Source organism: Chroicocephalus ridibundus, chromosome 15 (assembly GCF_963924245.1).
Source record: "Chroicocephalus ridibundus chromosome 15, bChrRid1.1, whole genome shotgun sequence".
NCBI lineage: Eukaryota > Metazoa > Chordata > Aves > Charadriiformes > Laridae > Chroicocephalus > Chroicocephalus ridibundus.
In genome coordinates, this window is record NC_086298.1 from 2,460,091 (window position 1) to 2,482,191 (window position 22,101).

At 54.3% G+C, this 22,101-nt stretch overlaps 1 protein-coding gene across 1 annotated transcript in view; it reads left to right on the forward strand.

Annotated features, from left to right (window-relative positions):
* Window positions 1–22,101, forward strand: part of ARRDC1 (arrestin domain containing 1) — a 40,066-nt gene that overhangs the window by 1,345 nt on the left and 16,620 nt on the right. The window contains exon 2 of the mRNA XM_063353247.1: window positions 16,704–16,814. Within this exon, the coding sequence (XP_063209317.1) occupies window positions 16,704–16,814 (111 nt within the window). The remainder of the gene's footprint in view (window positions 1–16,703; window positions 16,815–22,101) is intronic.

The window sequence follows — 22,101 nt, forward strand, 5'->3', positions numbered from 1 at the left end:
TGCTGTTTTCCCTGAGGTTGTCTTGCTTCTCCTGTGTGCATGCTTCTTCCTTTATAACAAATTATTGGGGGGAAAAAAGACCAAAGAATATGGACTGTAAAGCCTCAGAAACAGAGATATCAGCCTGGTAGATAGTGCCTGTGCTTGCCTCTGTCTTGCTTTTGCGAGCACCTCTCCCAGTTGTCTGCAACAGCTTTTTGGAAGCTTCCTCAGGAAAAAAAATATCTAGGACAAGCACAGACTTGTAGCCTGTTTAACTCCTGTCAGAGCAAAACAGTTGTGCATCCAGCGTTCATCTCTTTGGAGGGTACTCGCAGCCGTACTTCTTCCAGCAAAAACGTTCTTAACGAAGTGTGGCTGACTTCCACCCTCAGCCCATCATGTTGACTTCCACCCCTGTTCCTGAAGGTGCCTCTTGGGTGATATGAGCGCGTTTGGCCTTGGAGGTCTCAGTTGTGCTGGCCCTTGTGTTGCCCAGCTGGCTGGGGCTGGCCATGGTTACACCTCGCTGCTGCCTGCACAACTCCCATCTTGGAGAAGAGCTGCTAGGTTCTCCTCTACGCCAGATCTCCTTTGCTTCCCGGTGTGCTGCAACTGGTTGTTGCGGGGAAGGAGGAGGGTGTCTCTTTGTTCTGGACATTCTTTCTGCTTCCTTATTGCTTTGACTCTGAAACTTTGGGGTCAGATGTAAGTATTGGTCCTGTAGCCAGGAGGGGTTTTGCTCTCTGGTGTTTGACGCAAATGTAGGGATTTTGGTGAGAAGCTGGGGCAGCTTCTAGATCTCTAGGGAGAACTGGCAGAAGCATCAAGCCAAAATCTGAGGTGGGTTGTTTGTGGCTGTTGTGCTTCTGTGCAGAAGTGACCTGAGCAGCTGTTTTGGGCTGAGGTCCCTGCAAATTGGCTTCACTGGCTGGGGCAGACACTTTCCGTAACTGGGGTCTGAACTGCCCAAATAAGTCACGTTGGGATGTGACACCAACAGCTACAGAGCGCAAGGTGACTCTTTGCTGTGTGTCCTCTCTGCTGCCCTGTATCTTATGGTCTCTGGTGTTTAAACCCTCCATGTTGGGAGGGGATCCCTCCGATGGGCTCCTTCCTTGTGGCTGAAGGAAGTGTCTCGCCCTCAGAGGCAGCTTGGTAGCTGCTGAAACATCTTTCTTGGTGTTACAGCAGGCAACTACTTGCTGGAAAGAGGTCTTAAAGGGACTAGTCAGCCCTGTTGAGCTCCACGGGCTCGGCAGCAGAGGAATCGTACAACCTCCGAGATGCTATGGCTTTCTGCTGGGGTGTGGGGAGAGGTGGGTGGCATCAACTTGTCTTATACAGTATATACACCTGCACCTTCTGTGACCAGCAGTGGCTTTTCAGACTAATAAACAGCTCCCAGGAGCAGACACGAAGTCCTCGCCCGTTGCAGTCTGGCCCACAGCTTGGTGCTTTCCATTTCCTGATCCGGACCAGTTCTGGTGCGGTGGCTTCTCCCTGTTGTGGTTTGGGAGATCACACGTGCAAACAAGCCTATAGATGACTACTTCACACAGCAGCTCTTGGAAATTGTACCTTCTGAAAAGTGGACAATACAAACAAACAAAGCTCGTTCTGCGTTGCTAAACGTGCCAGAAATCTTGGGTCATAGGAAAGCGTAACTGCAGACACACCTTTCGGGATCATAAATGCTCCCACCTACGCTGTCTTCTGTGCCAGCCCTGCTGATTAGCAGTCATGGCTGTTCAGCAGCACATCTTCTTCAGCTGACCGAGTGTCACAAATGATGCCTGGCCTTTGGTGACCGTCATAAATGACAACTGGCCCTTGGTGACCCAGGCAGACCTTCTGGGGAGGCACACTTCTCCCCATGGCTACCCCAGGCTGAAGGTCCTTTCCTGAAAACTTCTGAGCCTCCGGGGAGAGCGCTGATGGGAGTGCAGAATTCCTAATCATTGTGCCTGGCTTGCTGGGTAAATCATCAAACACGAGCGTACAAAGAATAATTAATCTTAACAGGAAGCTGGCGCTGGGACAGCTGGAGATGGAGTTAATTTGGGGGGAGGGAGGAGGGAAATAAGTTCGTGGAGAGCAGGGCAGGCAGCCCCGGTCGCTGGCAGGAGCGTGCTGGAACAAAGGCTTGTGCTGCTCGGGGGTGCTGGAGCACGTTCCTCTCAACTCAGCGGCTTCCAGGGGCCGTGCAGATTATTTTGGTCCTGCCGCCTGCCATTTAGTGAGGCTTCTCGCGGGCAGAAGTGTAATGCTAAAATAACAGCCCTCTCTCCCAGGTCACTAGGAGTAGGGAAACTGCAAGTGCTTTCTGGAGCAGATTTCAGCACTTTGCTGTTCTCCACTCTATTATTTAGCTGTCCAGGTTTATTCAGTGATGACTTGACTTTAAATTCACACCCTCGAACTACAAAGCTCCAGACACAAGTACCTACGTCTGTTCATGCTCTAGAAGTACACAGGTACATAATTTCCATTTCTGCAGAGCAGAAATAACGATTTCCTTCTCTAATCTTAAATGCAGTACATATTCTTACTTCTATAGAGAACTGAGAAAGCTGTGGTGAAGAAGGGGGTTGAAAAGCAGGTCATTCAAATCCCAAGTCATATGTCCAAACTAAAAGATGACTTCTGTTTCCCTAGGAGGGCAGTGGGAAGAAGCTTGGGTTTGGCTAACATGTAAGGTGGTTCTGATGCGTCCTTCCTGGGCAAAAGAGGTGACACTGTGTGGGCCACGATCCTCTGCATCACTTGACCTCTGAAACAGAGGAAGATGGTGTTCCTGCAGAAGGGCTGTAGGCTGCTTAGGAAAGTGATGTTGAAAGGTTGGGTTCTGTCCCTGGTTAGCTGTCTGAAGCTTGCTCTATGCCGAGGTGGAAGTCTGTCTTCTGTAAAGGTAGATTTGAGATTTCTGTGCTTGGCAGCATGTGTCACCTATAAACCATTGGGGTGGGAGAGACCCCGCGGCTGGTCTCTGCTTCAGGGTGCAGCGTGGCAAGAGAGCGCAGTGCCTGCAGTGCACCCCCACACCCGCTGAGTTTGGAAGGCAGGAGCGGATCCAACGCTGTCACTGTCCCTGGCGGTACCGGCAGTGCCCGGTGAGGTCCTTGAGCCGTCTGGCATCCGCTCATGGCGGTGGGTGCCAGGACTGGCACTGATGCGCAGGAATGCTCCTGTATTGCTCTGCAGCATCGCTCCGGCAGGCTGGATGGCTCCTGCCATAGGGGAAGTGGATTAACTTTCTTTTCTCATTGTCTGGAGTGAGACAGCAGGGAGCTGTGTGGCCAAGTCTGTCTGAGGCTGTGGAACAAAAGAGGGATTTTTGCTCTCCTGGCTGGCTTGCTGCTAGAGCTGCAACTCCTCTCGAGTCAATAACTAATCACGAGATTGTTTTGTGTCTCATCGCTGCAGTGTATGCCTCTCTGCGCTGCTCCCCCCGCCCGTGCACCACTTGTGCTCATCTGAAAAACTCTGTTTGCCACTTTTCCTTGGCGAGGAGACATGCTGTGGCCTCCCCGCTCTTGTTTAACAAAATGGGAGAACAAGTGGAGCGGAGTTCTGTCTGTCTGTTTTTCTTCCAAGTGTGACAAAGGGGGTGTGAGTGCTTATTCCTTCCCTGGAGCGGCGCTGAGCTGGCAGAGATGCAGCTTATCTTTCAGGGCTGGAGTCAGGTAGGCAGCAGGGAGGCTCCCTGGCTGGAAGCAAGGAATCTGTGCGTTTACATCCCTGTCCTCCGGAGGCGGCTCCCCATCCTCAGCGTGGCCCCGCAGGCAGGTTTGGGTGAGGGGGAGGGTGGTGGCTCTGGCTGGCCCCTCTGCCAAGGGAGGTGTGGGTGCATGGATGGGCATGCTCTGCTCATAGCGTGTTGTGGAATACCTGTTCCTGAAAGTCATCCTTGAGGAGGAAGTAAGTCTGTAGAAGCCACATAGCTGCCACTTGACTTGGCAAAGTCTTGCTAGAGGCTCTCACAGCCGGGAAGAGTAGGACGGACATGCAGACCATCCTCGGCCGTCTGGAGAAGGGTATGTTTGGACTCTTCCAAGAGAAGAAGGGCAAATGGTGGTTGGATGGTGCTGCAAGGCTGCTGCAAACCCGACCTGTGCCAAAGCATAGAGGAAGGTGCTCTTCCAGGCATTGGGGCAATTCTTTCCTCCTCCTGCTCACGGCAGATGCTCCTGAAACAGTCTGGCAAGCACACCAGGGGCTGGGGTTTGGTTTGGTGCCTCTTTTCTTGAGGGCTGATTGCAGAGATATTCAAGGTACAGCCTTTAGGCTACTGTTGTGACCTCTGAAGTCTGGTGATGGGAATTGCTGTGGAAGTTAATTACCTCTTTATGCTGCTCTTAAAATCTGTCACTCTTCAGATCTCTGTTGTGGAAGTGCAAAGTGCTTAGGAGAGGAGAAAACGAGCAAAGGACCAGACTGCTGCCGGTCAGTGGATTTTTGTCTTGTGCTTGGTTGTGCCTGCGTGTGCTTTCAGTCCCTGTGTCATGTTTAGGACCTGAAAGGGGAGGTGAAATGGCTTCAGGCCACAAAGATACGCAGGCTTCTGCCTCCTTGTCATGGCTTTTAAACAGCAACTCCACATCCCCCATCTCTCTTGCGTCAATTAAAATTAGCTGATGGGGTGACAGAGTCAAGCGTGAGCTGGGTGTTTTGTGGTGAATAGAGGCTTTTCACCAGAAAGTGCTTCTCTGTGGCTAGGTACTGCTTTGTCCAGCATCAGGTACTGCGTTCAGAAGGGTGGTCAGTGCCATGTGGTTAAATTTGAATGGCTTCAGCAAACTTCCGTGGGTGTTTCGGGACCCTGAGATGCTGGATGATAGCGGTGGAGAGGATATGGGGGTGTCCTGAGGTAAGGATGGATGCTGCTTTTGACCCCCTTGACAAGGTGGGGATGGCAAACTAGTGCCAGTCTGGAATTATTGAGAGACCTAGTGTAAAAACACCCTGACCTTTCAGCACCTTTAATCTTAATTATCAGATATCCGTAGCGAAAAGGCTGTTTCCAAGAAGCATGAATCATTTCTGGAGCGCTAATGCTTATGACTTCCAACCCTTTGTTCTTGCTGATGGAACCGTGCTCTCGGTCGTTCTGGCTCCAGCAGCTCACGCCAGAGGTAACAATGCTGCAGCAGCTTGGTGTCCATCCCTCCTGAACGCACCTGCCTGAATCCCAAATGCACCTTGCAATAAGACTTGAAGAAAACTCGCTCGGAAGGCGACATCTCTAGGGAGGAGAGCTCAGTATATGGGTATCATTTGGTGCCTTCTGGATGGGGTGTGTCAGCATGGGACTGAACGTCAGGTCCAGGGGTTTTGCTCTCAGCCCGGAATGCTCTGTTTTCTGTCTGCTTGGACCTCTGCAGGTGTCCAGGCTGACCGTGAGGACTTACCAACTTGTAGTATTCCTAGCATAGCAATGATTTGTTATGTATCTTGTGCTGTGATAGTAACAAGAACATAAGTCGTTTTTCCAAACTGATGATCATGCTATAAATAGAGAATCCAGCTGCTTGCATTGAATGGCATGAAAGAAAATCATAGGAGCAGCTCTTATGCACAATGAAGTGGATTCTGGCTGCTTTCTCTGAAGATGCTGGGGGAGGGGGATTTCTTGACAACCGAGACGTGTGAAAGCAATGCTCGAGAGCTCGCTGTGGCGTGTGAAATCTTCAGCAGGGAGCAGGTGAGGGGTTTCCCATCGCGCCATCCCACGCTGCACCTTCCTGCCTCCCCACCGGAGAACCTGCCTGCGCTGGTACCTGGGCGGAATGAGGAGGAATGCAGGGTTGCTTAACTGCTTATAAAGAAGACTTTTCAGGAAAAGGCACTCGAAACCTCCCCTGCTTAGGAGGAGGTGAGCTGGCCCCGGGCTCGTGCCGGGGAGCTGCAGCAGTGCTAAATCACTTGGAGGTGTCTCAGCAAATTGTAGCTGCAGACTTGTGAGTTCAGTGCCTGGGGCGCAGTGGCAGGGTGGACGAGCCTTAGTGCAGAGTTACACACGGTTGCTTGTCCCCCGTACTCTTCTCTCCTGGTACGCAGGCTCCAACCCCTCACGCCAAAACTGTTGTTTCCAGGATGGCTGAGCAGTCCTGAACTTGCTGCTTTAATCCTTCTCAGTGCCTTGGAAACAGAAGGTCTCTCAGGATGCCTGGTTATGGCAGTACTGTCTGTGCTGAATCCTTTCGGCCCCAGGTGCTTGTGGTGGGGGGGGGGGTGTCCAGCCTCAAACAGGCCTTTTTATGGTTGTCGAGGTGCTGAGCTGACTTTGTGGGTGCTCCTCGCTGAGCACTCAGGAGTTCATGCCCAGGAGCATCCCTGGAGCCCCAGGAAGGGATGGAGGAGCATCACCTCCTCTCCTGAGTGTCTGCATTGCATCTGCAGGGCTGGCCGTTGCTGAGAATACCAGGCGACCTGTGTCAGGCCATGTTTTGGGTAGCAGCGAGGATCTGCCAAAATGAGCATCAGCCAACAGGACTTGTTCGAGCCTTAACTCCTAGACAAGTGTATCTGAGAGTCTCAGAAGAAAATGAGCGTGACTCAGTCCCGCAGCAGAGTCTGGCCCACAGGAGCCCTTGCGCTCTGGCATTACAGTAAGCCTGTTAAGCATGAATTTCCAGAACTCTTTGAAGCCTTTATTTAGAAAGAGTCTGAAAAGGGAGTAGGCTCTGGTGAATCAACCTCTTTGTGGAAAGTAGAGAAACCTGATCAGTCGGCCGTTTATCTGCCTGCACTGGCTTTTGCACCCAGCGTGGAGGGGTGATGCTCCTGCGGCAGGGGGCAGAGGAGCTGTCTTGGGGGGAGAGCTTGTTAAACCTGCTCCGGGGTGTGGGAAGAACAGAGAACTCCGGGGTGTGGGAAGAGCTGTCGGTGGTCGCAAACAGAGGTGTGTTCCCAGGACATTAGAGAGCTGAGCCTCCCTGGCTGCTTCTTGTGTCAGGAGAATCGCCAGCTTGTTCTGCCAGCGAGGTGGGAGAAGGTGTGTGGCTTTGCACTTGCTGGGAAAGAGTTTGTCAATGAGTTTAAAGGGGGAGTTAGTTACAGCGTAGATCTGACTGATCTTAAAGCACCCAGCAAATGCCTTCTGGGACCTGCAGTGCTGTGTGGTAGACTGCGGTGGGGTTTCTTGCCCAGTTCTTCCTTTTTTAGACAGCCAAGTCAAGTGTACCAGAATATCTTAACTGCTTTGGCCTAAAGTAGTGCTAAGTGCTGGGTGGAAACCTATTTCAGTTTGGGCAAGCTATTAAAAAAGAGGTTCCTCTCTTCTCTTTCGGTGCTGCTCAGCCCGAGGAAGGGTGGTTGTGGTCCCTGGCTGGATGAAGTGTTGAGAGCTGGCAGGTCCTGGTGCCTGTCAGCATTCCTGTGAGCTGGGGCTTGCTGCTGGCTCTGCTCCACTTGTCTGGCTGCACGTTGGGGACTTGCATTCCCCTCGCACAGGGCTCTTCTAGGGGCCAAACACTAAAGATTAAGATGCTCTGGCTGCCTATATAGGTACAGCCTTGTTTGGCTTTGAAGAGCACAGTTTGCTTAAATTGAGGTTGTCCAAGGCTCAAAAAAGCAAGTTTAAGTTGCCTAGGTCCCTGGAGAAAGATGACAGTAAATTAGGACTTGCCTTGTTCAGGAGATCATGAGTAAATTGCTTGGACCTCACTGTGATCCTAAACGCGAGGTGTTTCTGCACCAACCTGGCAGCATCTGCCGCTCAGAGGTGCCGGTGTCGGTAGGCAGCCCTCAGCCCTGCAGGGCTGGGTGTACCAGCTCTGGGCAGCGAGGCGAGGGTGAGTTGAGGAGCTGGGCTATACCGAGCTGTGCTGAGCTCTGTGCCCAAAGGAGGATGAGGAAGAGAGAGCACAGGTGGTGGCAGAGGTTGTGTTACTTGCTGGGATCTGTAGGGTAAGACGCTGAGCTGCTCTTAGCGTGAGACTTGCTGCAGGCCCTGCCTGGAGCTTTGTCCCATCCCAGTAAAAGTGCAGCCTGATGGGAAGTGTGTCTCCAGCATTGCTCTGGAAGGAGGGCAGGCACACCAGTCTCCCAACAGGTCAGTCCGTTCTTCTGAATTTCTGTCCAGAGAAGTGGAAAGGAAATAAGTTTCTTGAGACTGAAAGTTGGCTTCACACACCAGAGCAGTTGAAGATCCACGTGAAATGCTGCCACTATCTCCTCCAGCCTTCTGCTCCTCTGCAGCCTCTTTGCATTTCCCCTCTGATACTCCGAGAGATGGATATTAGGAGAGGAGGCTGTGAATGCTGGCAGTGCGGCTGCGGTGGGTGGCTGGCATGGAGATTTTCATAGTGAGCTGTGAGATCTGTCGCTCCCTGCCAAACACTTAGCTTCCCTCAGTGCCTCCTGTACTGCTGTCTGATCTGGCTGTTCCCAGCGCTCAGGGCTGTCTGCATCTGCCATCCTGGCTTGGGAGGAAGAGGCTGGTCCCTCAGCACGCTATGGTGGTGCTCTGTTGCTCTCCTTGCAAGAGGACCCGAGGGCTGGCGTCGCCGACCCCTGCCCTGTGTGTGGCAGCACGTGTTGTATGGAGTGGTTCTGCTGGGTCATGTCACCTGTTTAGGATGGAGCAAGAGTTTGGGCTCCCAACACTGGTTCGAGGTACAACTTTCTCCTTCCCCGTGTCTCTATAGCCATCATCAAGGGGCCCAGCCTGGACTGTTGCTGCAGGAAGCCCGTGGGTGTGTTGGTTGGCAGCCTACCTCCAGTTCCTCCAGTGGGGAGGCTGGGGTAGGTGGCACGGCAAGCGGAGCGATGGTTCTGTGGCTGTACACCCCTGCCAGACCCATTGCACAAACCCTGCGCTGCCCGGCTGTTATGGTTCAACCACCTCTGCCCTTATGGGCTCTCAAGGCAGAGTGACCCCATTCCTCCCCAGCTCTCTTCCCAGGCTGTTTGGGTGACTGGGACCTACATCAACCTGAAGCTTCAAAACAAAATAACTTGTCCTTTTTTTTGCAAGAGTCAGTTCTGGAGAAAGGAAATGCTGGAGGAGTCCTTGCTGTGATTCTGGTTGTGGCAGCAGCAGCGTGGCAGGGATCGGGGTGAAGGGCTGGATGGGGTGCAGCCCATCACTGGGGTCCTGCCTGCGGATGCTGCGGCGTTTCGTGCCTGTCGCCAAGGAGCTGCGGTTGCCTTTGGCAGCAGAACTGGCAGATCCAACGCACAAACTTTGTGGCATGTGGCCGTCCCCCTCCCGCAGCCTGTGTGGCCTTGTTCGCCGGTGAGTTTTTTCCACCCGCAGCCCAACGTGTGCACAGACAGGCTTGTTAAATGTGATCAACCAGGGATTTTGTTCCAGATGTTCGAGATGACCCCTTTCCTCCTAGGGCAGCCAGCGTGCTGATAAAACACTGTGATGCTATAAATAAGCCTGTCAGCTCTGCACGGGAGGAAAAGCCTCCAGTTTGAACAGGAGTTTGTTCTAAACAGGAGCCCAAGAGTTTGCTTTCTTCCCTTGGGATATATGGTGACCCCTGATTTTGGGGAGGAGCTGGAAAATGTAGGTTTCCCTGTTGCTTTCAACCTGACGGAAGAAAGTGCTTGCAGAGGGGAGAGGGTTGACCTGCCTGGGAGAGGACTCGGAGAACGTTTGCTGCTGTGCTTTTCTACAGGTACACACACACCTCTGCATTTGCTAGAGTGAGGACATCCTCGTTGTGTTGATACTACCTGCATGGACATGCCCCTTCTCGTGCTGGGGTGGACTCTGGCTAAAATAACTCATGTGTAGCCAAAATAATGGTTCTGGGTCGCTCTGCCCGTGTAGCAGAGCTGACACTCCCCCGTTGTTGCTACCGATGGAGTTTTTACAGGCTGTGTTTGGGAGCTGGTCCAGCTTTCTTGCAGCGTGGGGCTGCATTGAGTGAGTCTGGGCTTCCTGCAGGTTGTGTGGGAGACCCAGCTGGGCCCTGCTGCCTTAGCCTGACAGGAGGTAAATACAGCCCTGTTGCTACAGCCAGGGAGAACAGGCCCTTCTTGGCCCTCAGGTTGGGTTTTGCTGAGCTTGGGCTTGCAGGGCTGGCTCTGCTGTCCTGGAAATCAGCTCACCAAAAGGTCAGGGCCAGGAAGGGAGGGACTGTGCCTTCCACTGCTCTGAGAGATTTGGCTGGTTCAGTCTCTTGCAGGGCACAGAGGGCAAGTGGCAGCCTGGGGGAGGAATGGCTGAGCAGCAGAGGTCGCTTCTGGAGATGAAATGGTGCTAAAGCTCACGACACTGTGCAGGGGGCTGCAGGGTGGCCCTGAGCCCCAGCTGGGCTTGTGTGTGGCAGGAGCATCGCCCGCAGGGACAAAGATGGGTCAAACTGTAGGAACGACTGTATTTTGCTTGGAGCCTGCCGCAGTCTTGGAGAAGAGAGCTGTGTGACTTGTGCGATGGGCTGGCAGGGTGCGGGAGGTGGGATGTCCCCCTGGGTCACAGGGAGCAGCAGCCAAGTCCTCCGAGTGCTGGAGGTGCTGGTGGTGTGGGAGATGCTGCTCGAGCTCAGTAGCATCGACACTCAGCTGGAGTGTCAGCTCCAGACAAGTCACTTCCTAGGGCCCGGCTATGGGCTTGTGTTTGAGTTCATGCTTTCCGTCTGAACGACTTTTTTAGACAAATCCTTCTACATTAGAGGCCGAATACCCTTCCTGCCCCTTTGCTGGGCTCTTGGGAAGGAAGAAGATAAAAACCTCCCCAGACAATCGTTAACCTCATGCCAAACCCGCCGCTGCCTCCAGCGCTCAGTGTAAGCTCTGCTCTTGCCTCACTGGCGTGTGAAATGCCCAAGACTATTTGTGTCTCAAGAACTGACAGGATAGACCCAGAAGGATGGGGACAGCTGAGAATTAATTAGGAGCTGTTGGTTTAATTAGTAGTGTCTCAGTATATTCGTCCATGAGGGCTGGGTGCCAGGGGAGTAGTGTATCTTGTGAGCTTCCAGCCTTCCTGCTTAGAGGACACGAGCCCTTTGTGTCTGGGGTTGTACCTCTGCGTTTCTGTGTAAACGCCATCAGTACGAAAGCCTCATTCTGCTCCTTTTTGGGGCCTCGCCTTTCTCGGTGTCCACTTTTTGTGGAGCTTTTCTAGGAATTACCCAGTCTCTACAGACTGGTTGAGAGTAACTTGCTCTGTCTACAGCTCTTGCTGACTCCTAGGCTTTCCATCTTTCCAGCACCATCTGGTCCTGCTTTGCTGGGAGAGTGGGTAACCCCCAAACCCATCATCTTCACCCAGGTCCAGGGCAGGGGCTTTACAGGGGCAGAATGTCTCAGGGCATACCAAAACTTGTGCTTTTTGTCTCTTGAACCCAGAGGTTCAACCTCCAGCTGTGGTACTGTGTGTTGAGGTAGCCTCCTGCTGCCACGGCAGCCGATCTGTCAAGGGCAGGTCCCCACTGCGATCGGTCGGGGAGTGGTTGGGGCTTGGGGTGATCCATCACCCCCTTCTCCTGGGGCTGTTTTTGGCCCTTGTGGCTTGCAAGGACAGAGGGGAGGTGGCTCATTCCCAGCTCACAGGAGACTCTTGGTCCCTGCAGCTCCATGCATGTAGATGGCAACTTGAGGGAATCTAATTAAAAGGTGGTGATAGCTGCCTGCCGCGGCTCTGATGGAGAGGGATGAGAAAAGGGAGCTTTGGCTTCCTGTGGCTGGTTTCCATGAAATGAAGACGTACCTGAGGCAGACTCGCTCATCTTCCACAGCACTTTCACTCCCTCTGCTCTCCTGTTATCTGGATCCAGCTGTGCACAAGTTTTCCGATGGGTATCTCGGTCCCTGGGTACCCTCTGAGCCCGTTACGAATGTGTGCTCTGGTCCCTTGTGCTGTGTGTGGTCAGTGCAGACACATGGGGTGGCTTTGCCGTCCATCTCATCCCATATTCACAGGGCCAGGCACCCCCTTCCCTGCAGCGGGGATGGCTGGAGCCCCCCGGGTCTGACAGACACGGCCGAGCCCGTGTGCTGACTTGGGCAGGCTTCAGCTGGCACAACCCCAGGGCTGTTTGTAAGTGCCGGTTCAGAGCTCAGTCGTCACCTCTCTGTCCGTCTGCAGAGCAAGGAGAATGACGGGACAGTCCATTTGTCCTGCGTAAGCTGCTGCCAAATGTGACAGCCGCTACCCCTGACTGTTGTAGCTTTTCGCTGCTTCCCCTCCCCACCCCAGAAAACCCAAACCAACCAAGCTGTCGGCGTCTCCTTCCCCCACTGCTGCCTGTTGCCCGTACCTGCTGCAGTGGGTGTGTGACATGGATGGGACTTGAAGCCGGAGAGGGTCACTTGGGACTGGGGCTGGCCCTGCTGCCGAGTGCAGGCTGGCCGGTGACTCTCTACCTGCCCAGGACGTGACTGGATTTTGGAAGCAGGGATGTGCACGTGCAACCTGCTGCTGGTAGGGGAGGGAGATATGTGTCCCCTGCTTTCCTCTTGCCCGAGGTGCAACACCAGCTCCCCCACCCCCGCCACGAGGAGGGCACCTCACTGGGTCACCAGAAAAAGTAACTGGAAGTCTATGACTGCTCTCCTTAAATCACCTTGGAAGAAGGCAGACGTGCCCAGCTCCTGGCATCTCTATTTTTACTTCGTGCAGAGATGGATATGGCTGAGCTGTCTCCTTTTATTTCCAGCGTTTGGCATGTGCTGCAGCGCGTTGCTAAAGATGTGTCTGGCTGGATGCAAAGCTGCCCGCTTCCCGCAGTCCCCGGGGGACTGCAGAGGTGAAAGGCTCTTGTCTTCTGCATGGCTTTGTAATTCATTTCTTCTCTGCTTGCTGCTCTTTGCCTCCCCCTTCCACTTCCCTTACAGTTTTTGGACTTTTTTTTTTTCTGTATTTATTCAAAGCAGCCTGGGTAAACAGGGAGCAGGACTGTGGCAACTGGGGCCACTGGTAGCACTGGATTCCAGAGGCATTTTTAATGGGTCTCTAATAACTGGAACTGGTCTGTTCTGATGTAGAAAGTTTTCTTATTTGCTCTATCTGCAGTTTGGCACAGAGTTTTCCTTGGAAAGGCTCAGACTGCACATTTTGCTTCCCGACAGTCAGGCTGACAAGCTTTGCACCTCAGGTGGCTCCAGTTGCTGCAGCCCTGATTGGTGCCAGTTTGCCAGACCTGTCCCGCCAACGCTGTTTCGAGCTTGCGGCTGCCCCCAGTGCCACGTGCCCGAGTTGTGCCTATCACCTGCCCTGTGTCCCTCCTCCCGCATGTGGGCAAGAGCCCGTACACAACAGCCAGGCAAGTCCCCTGTGTCTTCCTGTGCCCATGGGATGCTTGTGGAGAGGCTGATTTCGCAGTTAGTTGCTTCAAAACCTGGTTAGGAACAAGATGCATGGTTTGAGCTGTTGAACCAGGCACCTCAGAAACCTCCTGGATAACCCGAGCTGCTGCCAGGCTTTCCTGCTGTGGTTGCAGCATGAAATGGGGGGGCTCTTTGGCTGCCCTAGACCCGCTGCCCCCAGCGTCGCCCACCCTGTGGGGGCCTGGGGATCTGATGACACCTCCAGGAGCCTTGGGGGATGAGCTGGGACGCGCGATCCCCATATCCAGTCACAGCCCTGCTCCCAGCTGCAGGGCAATTCATCTGCTCGGGGCTGTACATCCCATTTCTCCTCCACTGAGGCAGGGGGTGTTCATGTTTCTGGAGCAGGTTTGGAAAAGATGCTCCGTAAAAAAATCCTCTGCTACTTGAACTGCCCTGAGTCTTGGCCTTGTCTTACATCTGGTGACTCTGTGTGCCTGGTAACGGCGTGCTGGCAACTTTGGAGAGTGTAGAGAGTAAGACAGAGAGTTTCTCCGCTGCTGTGAAATTGCCTTCAAGCTTTTTGGCTTGAAATGTTGCTTTCTGCCCCTTCAGTTGCCCTCACGCACCTGGAATGGCAGCCCCAGTGTACGTGATGGTCAGGATTGTGGCTGGAGAGGGCTGTCCTCAGTGGGGATACAGGACTGGGATGCCCAAGAGCCCTGGAGCTCTGCATCCAGGAGCCATCCCTCCTCTGTAGGCACAGGCTGGCTGTGGCCACACCAGTTTTGGATGTCGGTGGTTAATTGAGAAGCCCTGGAGCTGACAGCTCCTGTGCCTGTGATGGAGAGCTCGTTAGCTAGCTGCAGTGAGAGTTTTAGATACGGTCTGACTTTAGCTCTTATGGTGGGTTAGAGGGGTCTCCCACCATCACAGTGGGGACCCCCAGCCAAGGTCTGGCTTGGAGTGTCAGGCTGCAAACCCACTGCCTTTGGTTGCTGAGTGTCTCCTGTGGGAAAGGAGATGGGCCACAGCGTGTATGTGCTTGAAGATGCCCACCCACCCACCTCCCGGGAACAGGAGTGCCTCAGCACCGCAATGCAGCAAGCGGGCTTGAATTCAAGACCATCATCCCCTTATCTGGCAGTTGCAACAGATGGTGGTGATCTATAAACTTCGGTGGCGAAGGGAGGCTGAGGGGGAGCCTGTTCAGAGGCTGTTGCTCCTGAAGGATGTGAATGTTCTCCAGCTCTTGGTTGGGCTTTTCTTGCTCATTTCTCCTATGTGAAAATGTGGGAGTGGAGCATTTGAGCCTGGGCTTGATTTGACGTGAGCCATCTGAGTTATGTGGGCTAACTCGGAGCAGGGCAGGCTCCTTGTGAGCCCAGAGACGTGGCGGTGAGCCCAAGGTGGGAGCAAGAGAGCTAGTACCGATGGTACTGAACACAGGTAAGCAGGATGCCGCCCTGCTAAAACCGCTCCCTGCTCCTTCTGATGCTGAAACCCCTATGTGGTTTTGGCTCTGCCGCCTGGCAAAAGAGAGGATTGGATGTCAGCCGGGGGTGTGCAAGGGAGGTTCAGTGTCACGCTTTGCTTCGGGAGGGGGCCTGTGTCAGCTCAGAGCAGGTGTGCTGTGGTGCGGGCAGCTCCCGTTGCAGGCCACGCTCTGTTCCTCCACTGCCTCGGAAGTGCCGACGCACATCGCAGACACAAACAAGCGAGTCAGTGTGTCAGCCTTGCTGCTATATTGATGTTTGCTTAATGAGAGTTGGCATCTGGAGCTGCTTATCCCTTGCCCTTGAATATAAAACAGCACTTGGGATTGGCCTTGGTGTTCAAAATCATGACCAGGCTGTACTGCAGCAAATCTGATGGGGAGAGGCTGTTCTTTGTTGTGGGATTCGAGACTTTAAACCCTGAGGAACCCATGCCACCTGAATGCATGCGGGTTAGGGGGCTGGCGTAAGAGCTATGCATTTCCACTGCAGAGAGGGCTGGGTTTGGGTTTCTTTCAGCCCTGTCTTGAGTCAGCGTGGAGGCCATGGTCCCACTGGCGAGGCAGATGCTCTGGAGAGCTGTCTGAGGTCATCGCAAGTAGCATCACTTGCAGCCCCCAGTGTTTGGGTAGGTGGGTGGAGATGGTGGGATCAGCATGGAGCGGGGACGGGGAGAGCTCTTAAGCCAATGCGAATTGGCCGCCTGCCTCCCAGGGAGATTCTCCCTGTGAGACGCGGCTTGAATGCAGGGGAGCAGATGGGTGAAGCAGGAAAAGGCTCTATCTGGTAGTTCCTGCCCTCTTCCAGCCAGCAGAACCATTCACCCGACAAATTCAGTGAGGGAGTTCTGTGGGATCCATTAAAGCTGTTGCAAAACCTGGTGAGAACCAGGACAGGAGATGTTCAGGCTGGGACAACCCTGAAGGCCCAGTTTGTGCCGCTGCATCCTCCCTGTGGGGGGTAGCACCGCAGATCATTTCCTGCTCTGCAACAAGGCCAGTCTGACATGTTTGTCTGCTCTGTGGTCCAGTGTTGACATCAGAGCTTGATTTCAACCTGCTGTGAATTGGCCAAGACTAACTGAAAATGTCTTGTGGCCAGCTCTTCTGAAAGCCACTTTGCCCATTCATGCTTGTCCTATGCCAGGACCTCCAGTCACCTTGATAAGCTGTTACTTCTCAGCAGCCAGACGCCACTTCGAGTGAGTGGGTTCCTCCTCCTGTAAGAGACACAGGGCTCACAGCAAAGCCATGCAGCAAGGTCTGGAAGCGTCTGAGATGCCGTCTGACCTTCCCAAAGCAAGGAGAGTCATTTGAGCCACGTTTGTCCTTTGCCTTGGGAAAGTCACCCCAGAACTTGAGCAGCAGCTGGGCTTGTTCGTGATGCACTGGGGGGGTTCAGCTCTCTGCTGCTGCTGTGCACAGGGCTATACGCCTTGTTTAGCTGAGTGATGGGCTCCTGCCAAACACGTCTCTCCTCCCAGGGCTGGTGGGATGCCCAGCTCTTTGTGGGATGAGAAGAAGCAGAGCCCTCTGCCGCTCATCCCTGTCTGAACAGGGATACCCGAGTGTACAGGAAAACGTCGCTGCCACAAAGGTCTCTGCCCTCAGCCCGAGTGTGGGGGCTGGTGCACAAATTGGGAGGGGATGTTGCTTCATTTGAGAGAAAACTAGAGAGGGTTACCTCTCGGGGAGCTGAAATCACTGCTGTTAAGGGCTTTCACAGTCTGAGGCAGCCAGCCCAAGGGCTTCAGTGGTGATAACAGCTGGGAATAGCACTGGGGGAGCAGAGAGTGTGCAACAGCGCAGAGAGTAAGGGGAAAAAGTGCTGCTGAAATGAAAGTGTGTGTGACCCGATTCCTCTGCTCCATTTTTCTACCCTGTGTGTGTTTTCATGAGGCACTGTTCGTGTGCAACTCCGCATACAGTACTTGAAGCAAGTCTGAACCTGAGGTTTCACTTTCTCCCAGTGCTTACGCGTGTGCTTTCCCCTCCACAGCCATCAAGGTGAGCTGCGTTGGATCCTGCGGGGTGTCTAACAAGATCAATGACACAGCATGGACCGTGGAGGAGCAGTACTTCAACAGCACGCTGTCGCTGGCAGACAAAGGTAAGGTCCGCAAGGACGTGGTGGAGACCTGTGGCTGTGCTGTTTCTTACTGGGAGAGAGATGGGTGATTCTGAGATGGTCGACAGAAGTGTATCCCCAGGACTTCAGCATCTTCTTGATGTGAAATACCCCTTCACAGGCTGCCTTGGCCTGTGCACGGAGGATGGGAGCCAATATTAGAGACTAGAAGAGCTTAGAAGGAGCTGTGCAGAGAGGCGTCCTGAATAGCTGCAGAACTTGGCAGCCACACTGCAAACAGTGCTTGCACATCCTCTGGCCCTGATCGACCTCAAACGGGGCTGCCAGCAGCGACTTCTCTGCTGCTTCAGGACCCTGTGGGTTCACCCTCTTCTGCTTCCTATGTGCGTGTCTATGGCGGTCACAAAACACTGATCAAAGCTGGTCAATTGAAGCCAGTTGCAGGCCAGGAGTAGTTTGCACTGAAAGGGTTGCGGAGGTGTCACTTGCCCTGCTAGAGGAACAGCCTAGAGGGTTACCAGCATGCACCCCCAGCAAGCCAAGAGGCCCAGAGATAGCGACAGGGTTCTATTATCCTCTGGGGTAAAGTGACACCAGCAGCCTCTGGGGAATCTGGGCTCGAATGAATGCTGTCTTTCTGCTGTTAAATAGGTCAGCCGCACCACAAATAATTCATGCTGTGCCCTGGCTCCTGTTGAAATCAAGACATGCCAGTATTCACCTGCAGAAGGCAGTGGCTGTAGCGGTAACTAATGTGGCAAAAGCCCAGGCTGGCAGGAGCGCAGCTCTCTGGTGCTGTTTTATCTAATAACAGGAAATGGGTAAAACTGAAGTGGCAGTTTTTGCTAGCTCAGCCATTTTTCTAGCAGAGCTTTCAGCATTGAGGGCAGACTGACCTCATCCTCGCAGCAACTGGAGAGAGCGTTGCTTGCTCTCAGGTCCCGGAGAAGGGAGGCAGCTGGCTGGCTCGCCCCTTGGCTTGGCTTATAGCCCAGGGGCTGCAGTTGGAGGTAAACTGCCTGGGCGAGCAATGAGAAATGTTCCTGCCCGCTTTTGGATGTGGCGCTGAGCATGGCCAGAGAGCCCAGCTGTGAATATCGCGGTAGCTAAATCCCAGAGGCTTATAAGGTGCTGCATTTATTGAGCTTAGGTGAGTTGGGAGCTGGAGGCTGCGAGTATTTGTGGACTTCTGCAGAGGTTTAAACCTGGAACTGCACTGAGAAATGCACCTTCCAACTTTTGTTTCTCATATTTAACGTTTCAAGGGAGAGCTGTGATATTGTGGTCCGTTCTGTCCTGGTAGAGCTGAGCAGGGGGCAAAAGCCAGCCAGGAGGGAGGAGTGGGAAGAGGTGGGTGTGCTGTTTGTTGGTTTTGCAGCCCCTGGGAGATTTTGATAGCCGCTTCGGCAGCTCGCTCTTGTGAGGTTGCCCTTGGGAGCCATCCCCTTGACAGCTGGACCAGTGTGCACTGGGAAGGCTGGAAGGAAGATGCGTTGATGGCTACATGCTATCATGGCTCTGTAGTGTCCCCTTTGAAGGCCTGAATTCCAAAGATGGCCAAAATTTGGTCTTCCCAGCTCGTAAACTGTTCATGGAAAGCCTTAGTTTTTTGGCTCTTAATTTTCTGGGACCCAGAGGTTTGTGTATTGCCTGGTGCAGTGCTGCTATCTGTCAAGCTACTGGTATTGCAAACTGCCAGCCTGAGATTTGAGCGGGTGCCCAGGGCTGGGGCATCAGGGCCGGGCTGCTGGCTCTGCACTGGAGCCGGTCACGCAGCTGGCAGCTGCCCAGCAGCGCGCCTGGGGTGTGGTTGGGACAAAACGGGTCAGCTGAAGTCTTCCAGAGCCACCGCAGCTCCAGGCAAGCGTGGCAAGAAATCGTAGTGCGTGAGTTACCAGAGATGTAACGAATTGAAGGGAAAATCTGTCCCTGTAGAGTCCTGTGCTTGAAAACTGAGGTGTGCTGTAGCGTCGGTACTGTCCTGTCTTCCGAAGCTACAGTGCCGTTACTGGTAGAAACCTGGTGTGAACTACCAGCAATCAGCCTGGAGCAGCGTGCCAGGTGCTTACAGTCACTGACTTGCGCTCTTCTGCCTTTTGTGTCACAGTGGACACAACCACTGGGAGCTCTCAGCCTCTGGCTCCCAGCTGCCAGGAAGCAAATACGGAGAGGGCGGGCAGTCCCTGCGCATGGGACCGCAGCCAAGGGCAGCGCTTGTGGGGCGTTTGCTTTTTGTGTGACTGGTACAAGCTCAGGAGTTACGTCCTGGACTCGCCATGGTTGTCCCATGCCCTTTTTCCCATGCCCCAAGGAGGCAGGGGAGCGAGCGATGGGACGTGGGTGGGAGAGGGTAGTGTCAACACTGCCTTTGGACCAGAGTCCTCCACCAGAGACAGCTTTGAAAGTGTCCAGTGCAATTGCTGTGGCTGGCCTGTGCGGATATGGAAACAAAAGCCCTGGGGCTGGCAGCGCTCCATCCTGCAGCGCGGGGAAGCGAGATAACTGTCTGCTGTCGCAGCCCTCGCCGTGACATTGATGCATGTCCTGGCCGGCGGAGCAGCGGGGAAGCCGGGCTGCTTCTCCGTGACTCTGCCTCCGCGCGTGCCTGTCTCTGCCTGTCTGTCTGCCTGCCTCGCCGCGTCCTGGCACGGCACAGCCCTGCAGCGCGGCAGCGGCTGGGGTTTGCCAGGGGGGTCCTGCAATAGCCTTGTGGACAGGAGCAGCAGGGCAGGGCCTCGGCGCTGACTCAGCCACAGCGTTTTTAGGCTCCCCAGGAATAGCTCTCAGCTGCCTCGGCCTTTTCTGAACAGAGCGTGAAGGAGCTTCGAACGGACGGACTGTCCCTGGGTGCCTGCTCGGCTCAAAGCAGAGCTGTCCCTTTCCCTGTGACTCCGGCTGAGAGCATTTGGCAGGGACGGGCTGCTCCGGTGTCTGTCAGCGGAGTGGTTTGGGATGCAGCTGCCTCTGGGGAAGCACACCCGGTGCTCCCCAGGGTGCCTCCATGCTGGTCTGGCACCCAGCTAGGTGGGGAAACTGAGGCAGGGTTGGTGCAGCTGGGCCATGCTCTCTGGTGGGTGACGGCAGGAGCCCAGAGTGCGGGTGAGTTAAGGGAGTTGGAAGCATTCCTGAGCAAGGACACCCAAAGGAGCATGGAGCCAGCCTGGCCACCGGCTCGCGACTGCTTCCCCAGCCAGCATCGGACAGCGAGCACCACGAGCAGAGGTTACTGCGACTGCAGACAAATACTGCCGTGGTGTACGGGATGGTCCTGCCATGTGTGTTTAAAAAAAAAAAATAAAAAAAAGCCACAACACATGTAGACCCCCCTGGGGTGAGGGCTGGCTGTGCCTACTCTTCCTTCTCGTGCCCTGAAAAGCAAAGAGCAGGAGGGAGGGCAGGGACTGGGGGAGGCCTGCGGTTCAGGTGGGGGGCTGCCTTTCTGGGGTGCTGCAGGAGCATCTTACCCACGATGGGGGATGTCACCTCCCGGCAGCGCAAATGGAAAACGAATGGAGGAAGGGCAGGAATTTGCTTCTTCCTCAGAGGACTTTTCTGTTCCTGCACTCCCTGCCTTACAGCAATGCTGTTACTGCTCCTTTTTGAACCTGTGCATTAAAAAATTAAAGCAAGTGGGAGCGGGGTGTCCCTGCTGGGGGGGACCTGGCAGCCAAGCTGTGCCCTGGGCAGAGGATGCTGGCACCATTCCCAGCGCTCTTGCAGAGGGCTCATCCAGCCCCACATCTCGACTTGGTTGTAGGGAGGACCACAGGTGTCCCCAAGGCCATCTCACCTGTCCCTGGTGAGCAGCTCGTGCTCCAGCGGTGCTGCAGCAGAGCTGGCACCTGGGGGGACGGCGTGGGGAGGCAGGCTCAGCCTGAAAAACAACCCGCCTCGCTCTCTGCCTTCCCACATCCTGAGCAGTAACTTTAAAAAACAACCAGCCGTGCTCTTTGAGGACACGTAGGGGGAAGGGGAGAGGAGGTTTGCAAAACTATCAAGGTTTGCGTTGCTCTTTAAGCATCTAAGAGCAACTACGCACTTCTCTACCCACGCACCTCTGCACTGAAATAAGTGAGGGGGCAGCTCGTCCTCTGTAGCATCAGATGTCGCTTGTATTACACACTGATTATTTTAATATTTTTTTTAAGGGCATATGTTGTGTGAGAAAGCAGGCAGTCCCTGAAGTAACCTAAGTGCTTGCACTGCAATGTGAGGCACTTACTGAAGGCACTGGCCTCATCCTTAATTTGCCTTCTCGCCCCTCTTGGAGCAGCACCCAGGGTGTGGAGGGCTCAGCTGTGCCTCTGGAGCATCCGCAGGTTGGTGACCGGTGTTTTTGCTGCAGAGGACCCTGCTGGCATCTCTTCTGGCACTGTACTTGTTCCTCCTCGAGCAGAGCAACATCCGTGCTCCGGGAAAGCCCCTCGCTGGGGCTGAGCGGGGCCGAGCAGTGAGCTGGAGGCAGCGGGAGCCGTGAGCGGCTGGGGGGATTGTGCAGGGTCTGCGCTGTAGCCTTGGCAATAACACACAGGGCAGCGGTTCAATGAACTCGGCTCTTGACATAAGAGCTTCTGGAAAGCGCTGAGCGTACCAGCTGTTCCGGAGCCCCTCGCTGCTCTGTTTGCTGGAGGATGCAGCGCAGCGCCGGGGAGGTCCCTCAGCCCACGGGTGGGCTCTCAGGGGAGGCCTGTTATTTGCCTCCCGGAGGGAATGCCAAGGCAGGATTTGCTTTACCCGCTTGGCCTGGGTTTGACTTGGACGCTTGCTCCCTGGTGCTGTTTTTTTCTTGGGTCTTCTTTTTGTGAAGAAATGCAATAGGGGTGGGAAGAACCTTGTGTTGGGTTTCTCTAGGTGTCAGCGGTGCAGGAGATCAAGTACACCAGTCGCAGCGAGTACAAAATAGCACTGCTTGTACCCGCCGCTCTCCTACAGAGAGATGCTTCTCTTGCTCCAATATAATGGAGTAATTCAGCTCTGCGGAGGCCGCCTGCTCCTCTCCCCCTCCCTGGCTGCAGCTCTGCCCTTATTCAGCCGCAGAGGAGCAGGTCCGTTGTGCGCCTGTACCCACACGGGGCTGTTTTCTTTGGATGCCCCTTATCTCTGACTGCACGCACAGCTCTTGCCCTGTGGATGGGTTGTGCATGCAAAGAGAGACTTTTTTTTCCCCCCCTCTTTAAATCCCACTTGTACCTGAGTTGAACCTGTGCAGGGAACTGGCTGTAATTTCCAGCTGACCTTACTTTTGGCAGCTTGTTAGCTAGCTGCAAGGCGCTGCAGGGAATTCCTGGCTGCTCCACACGCTTCCTTT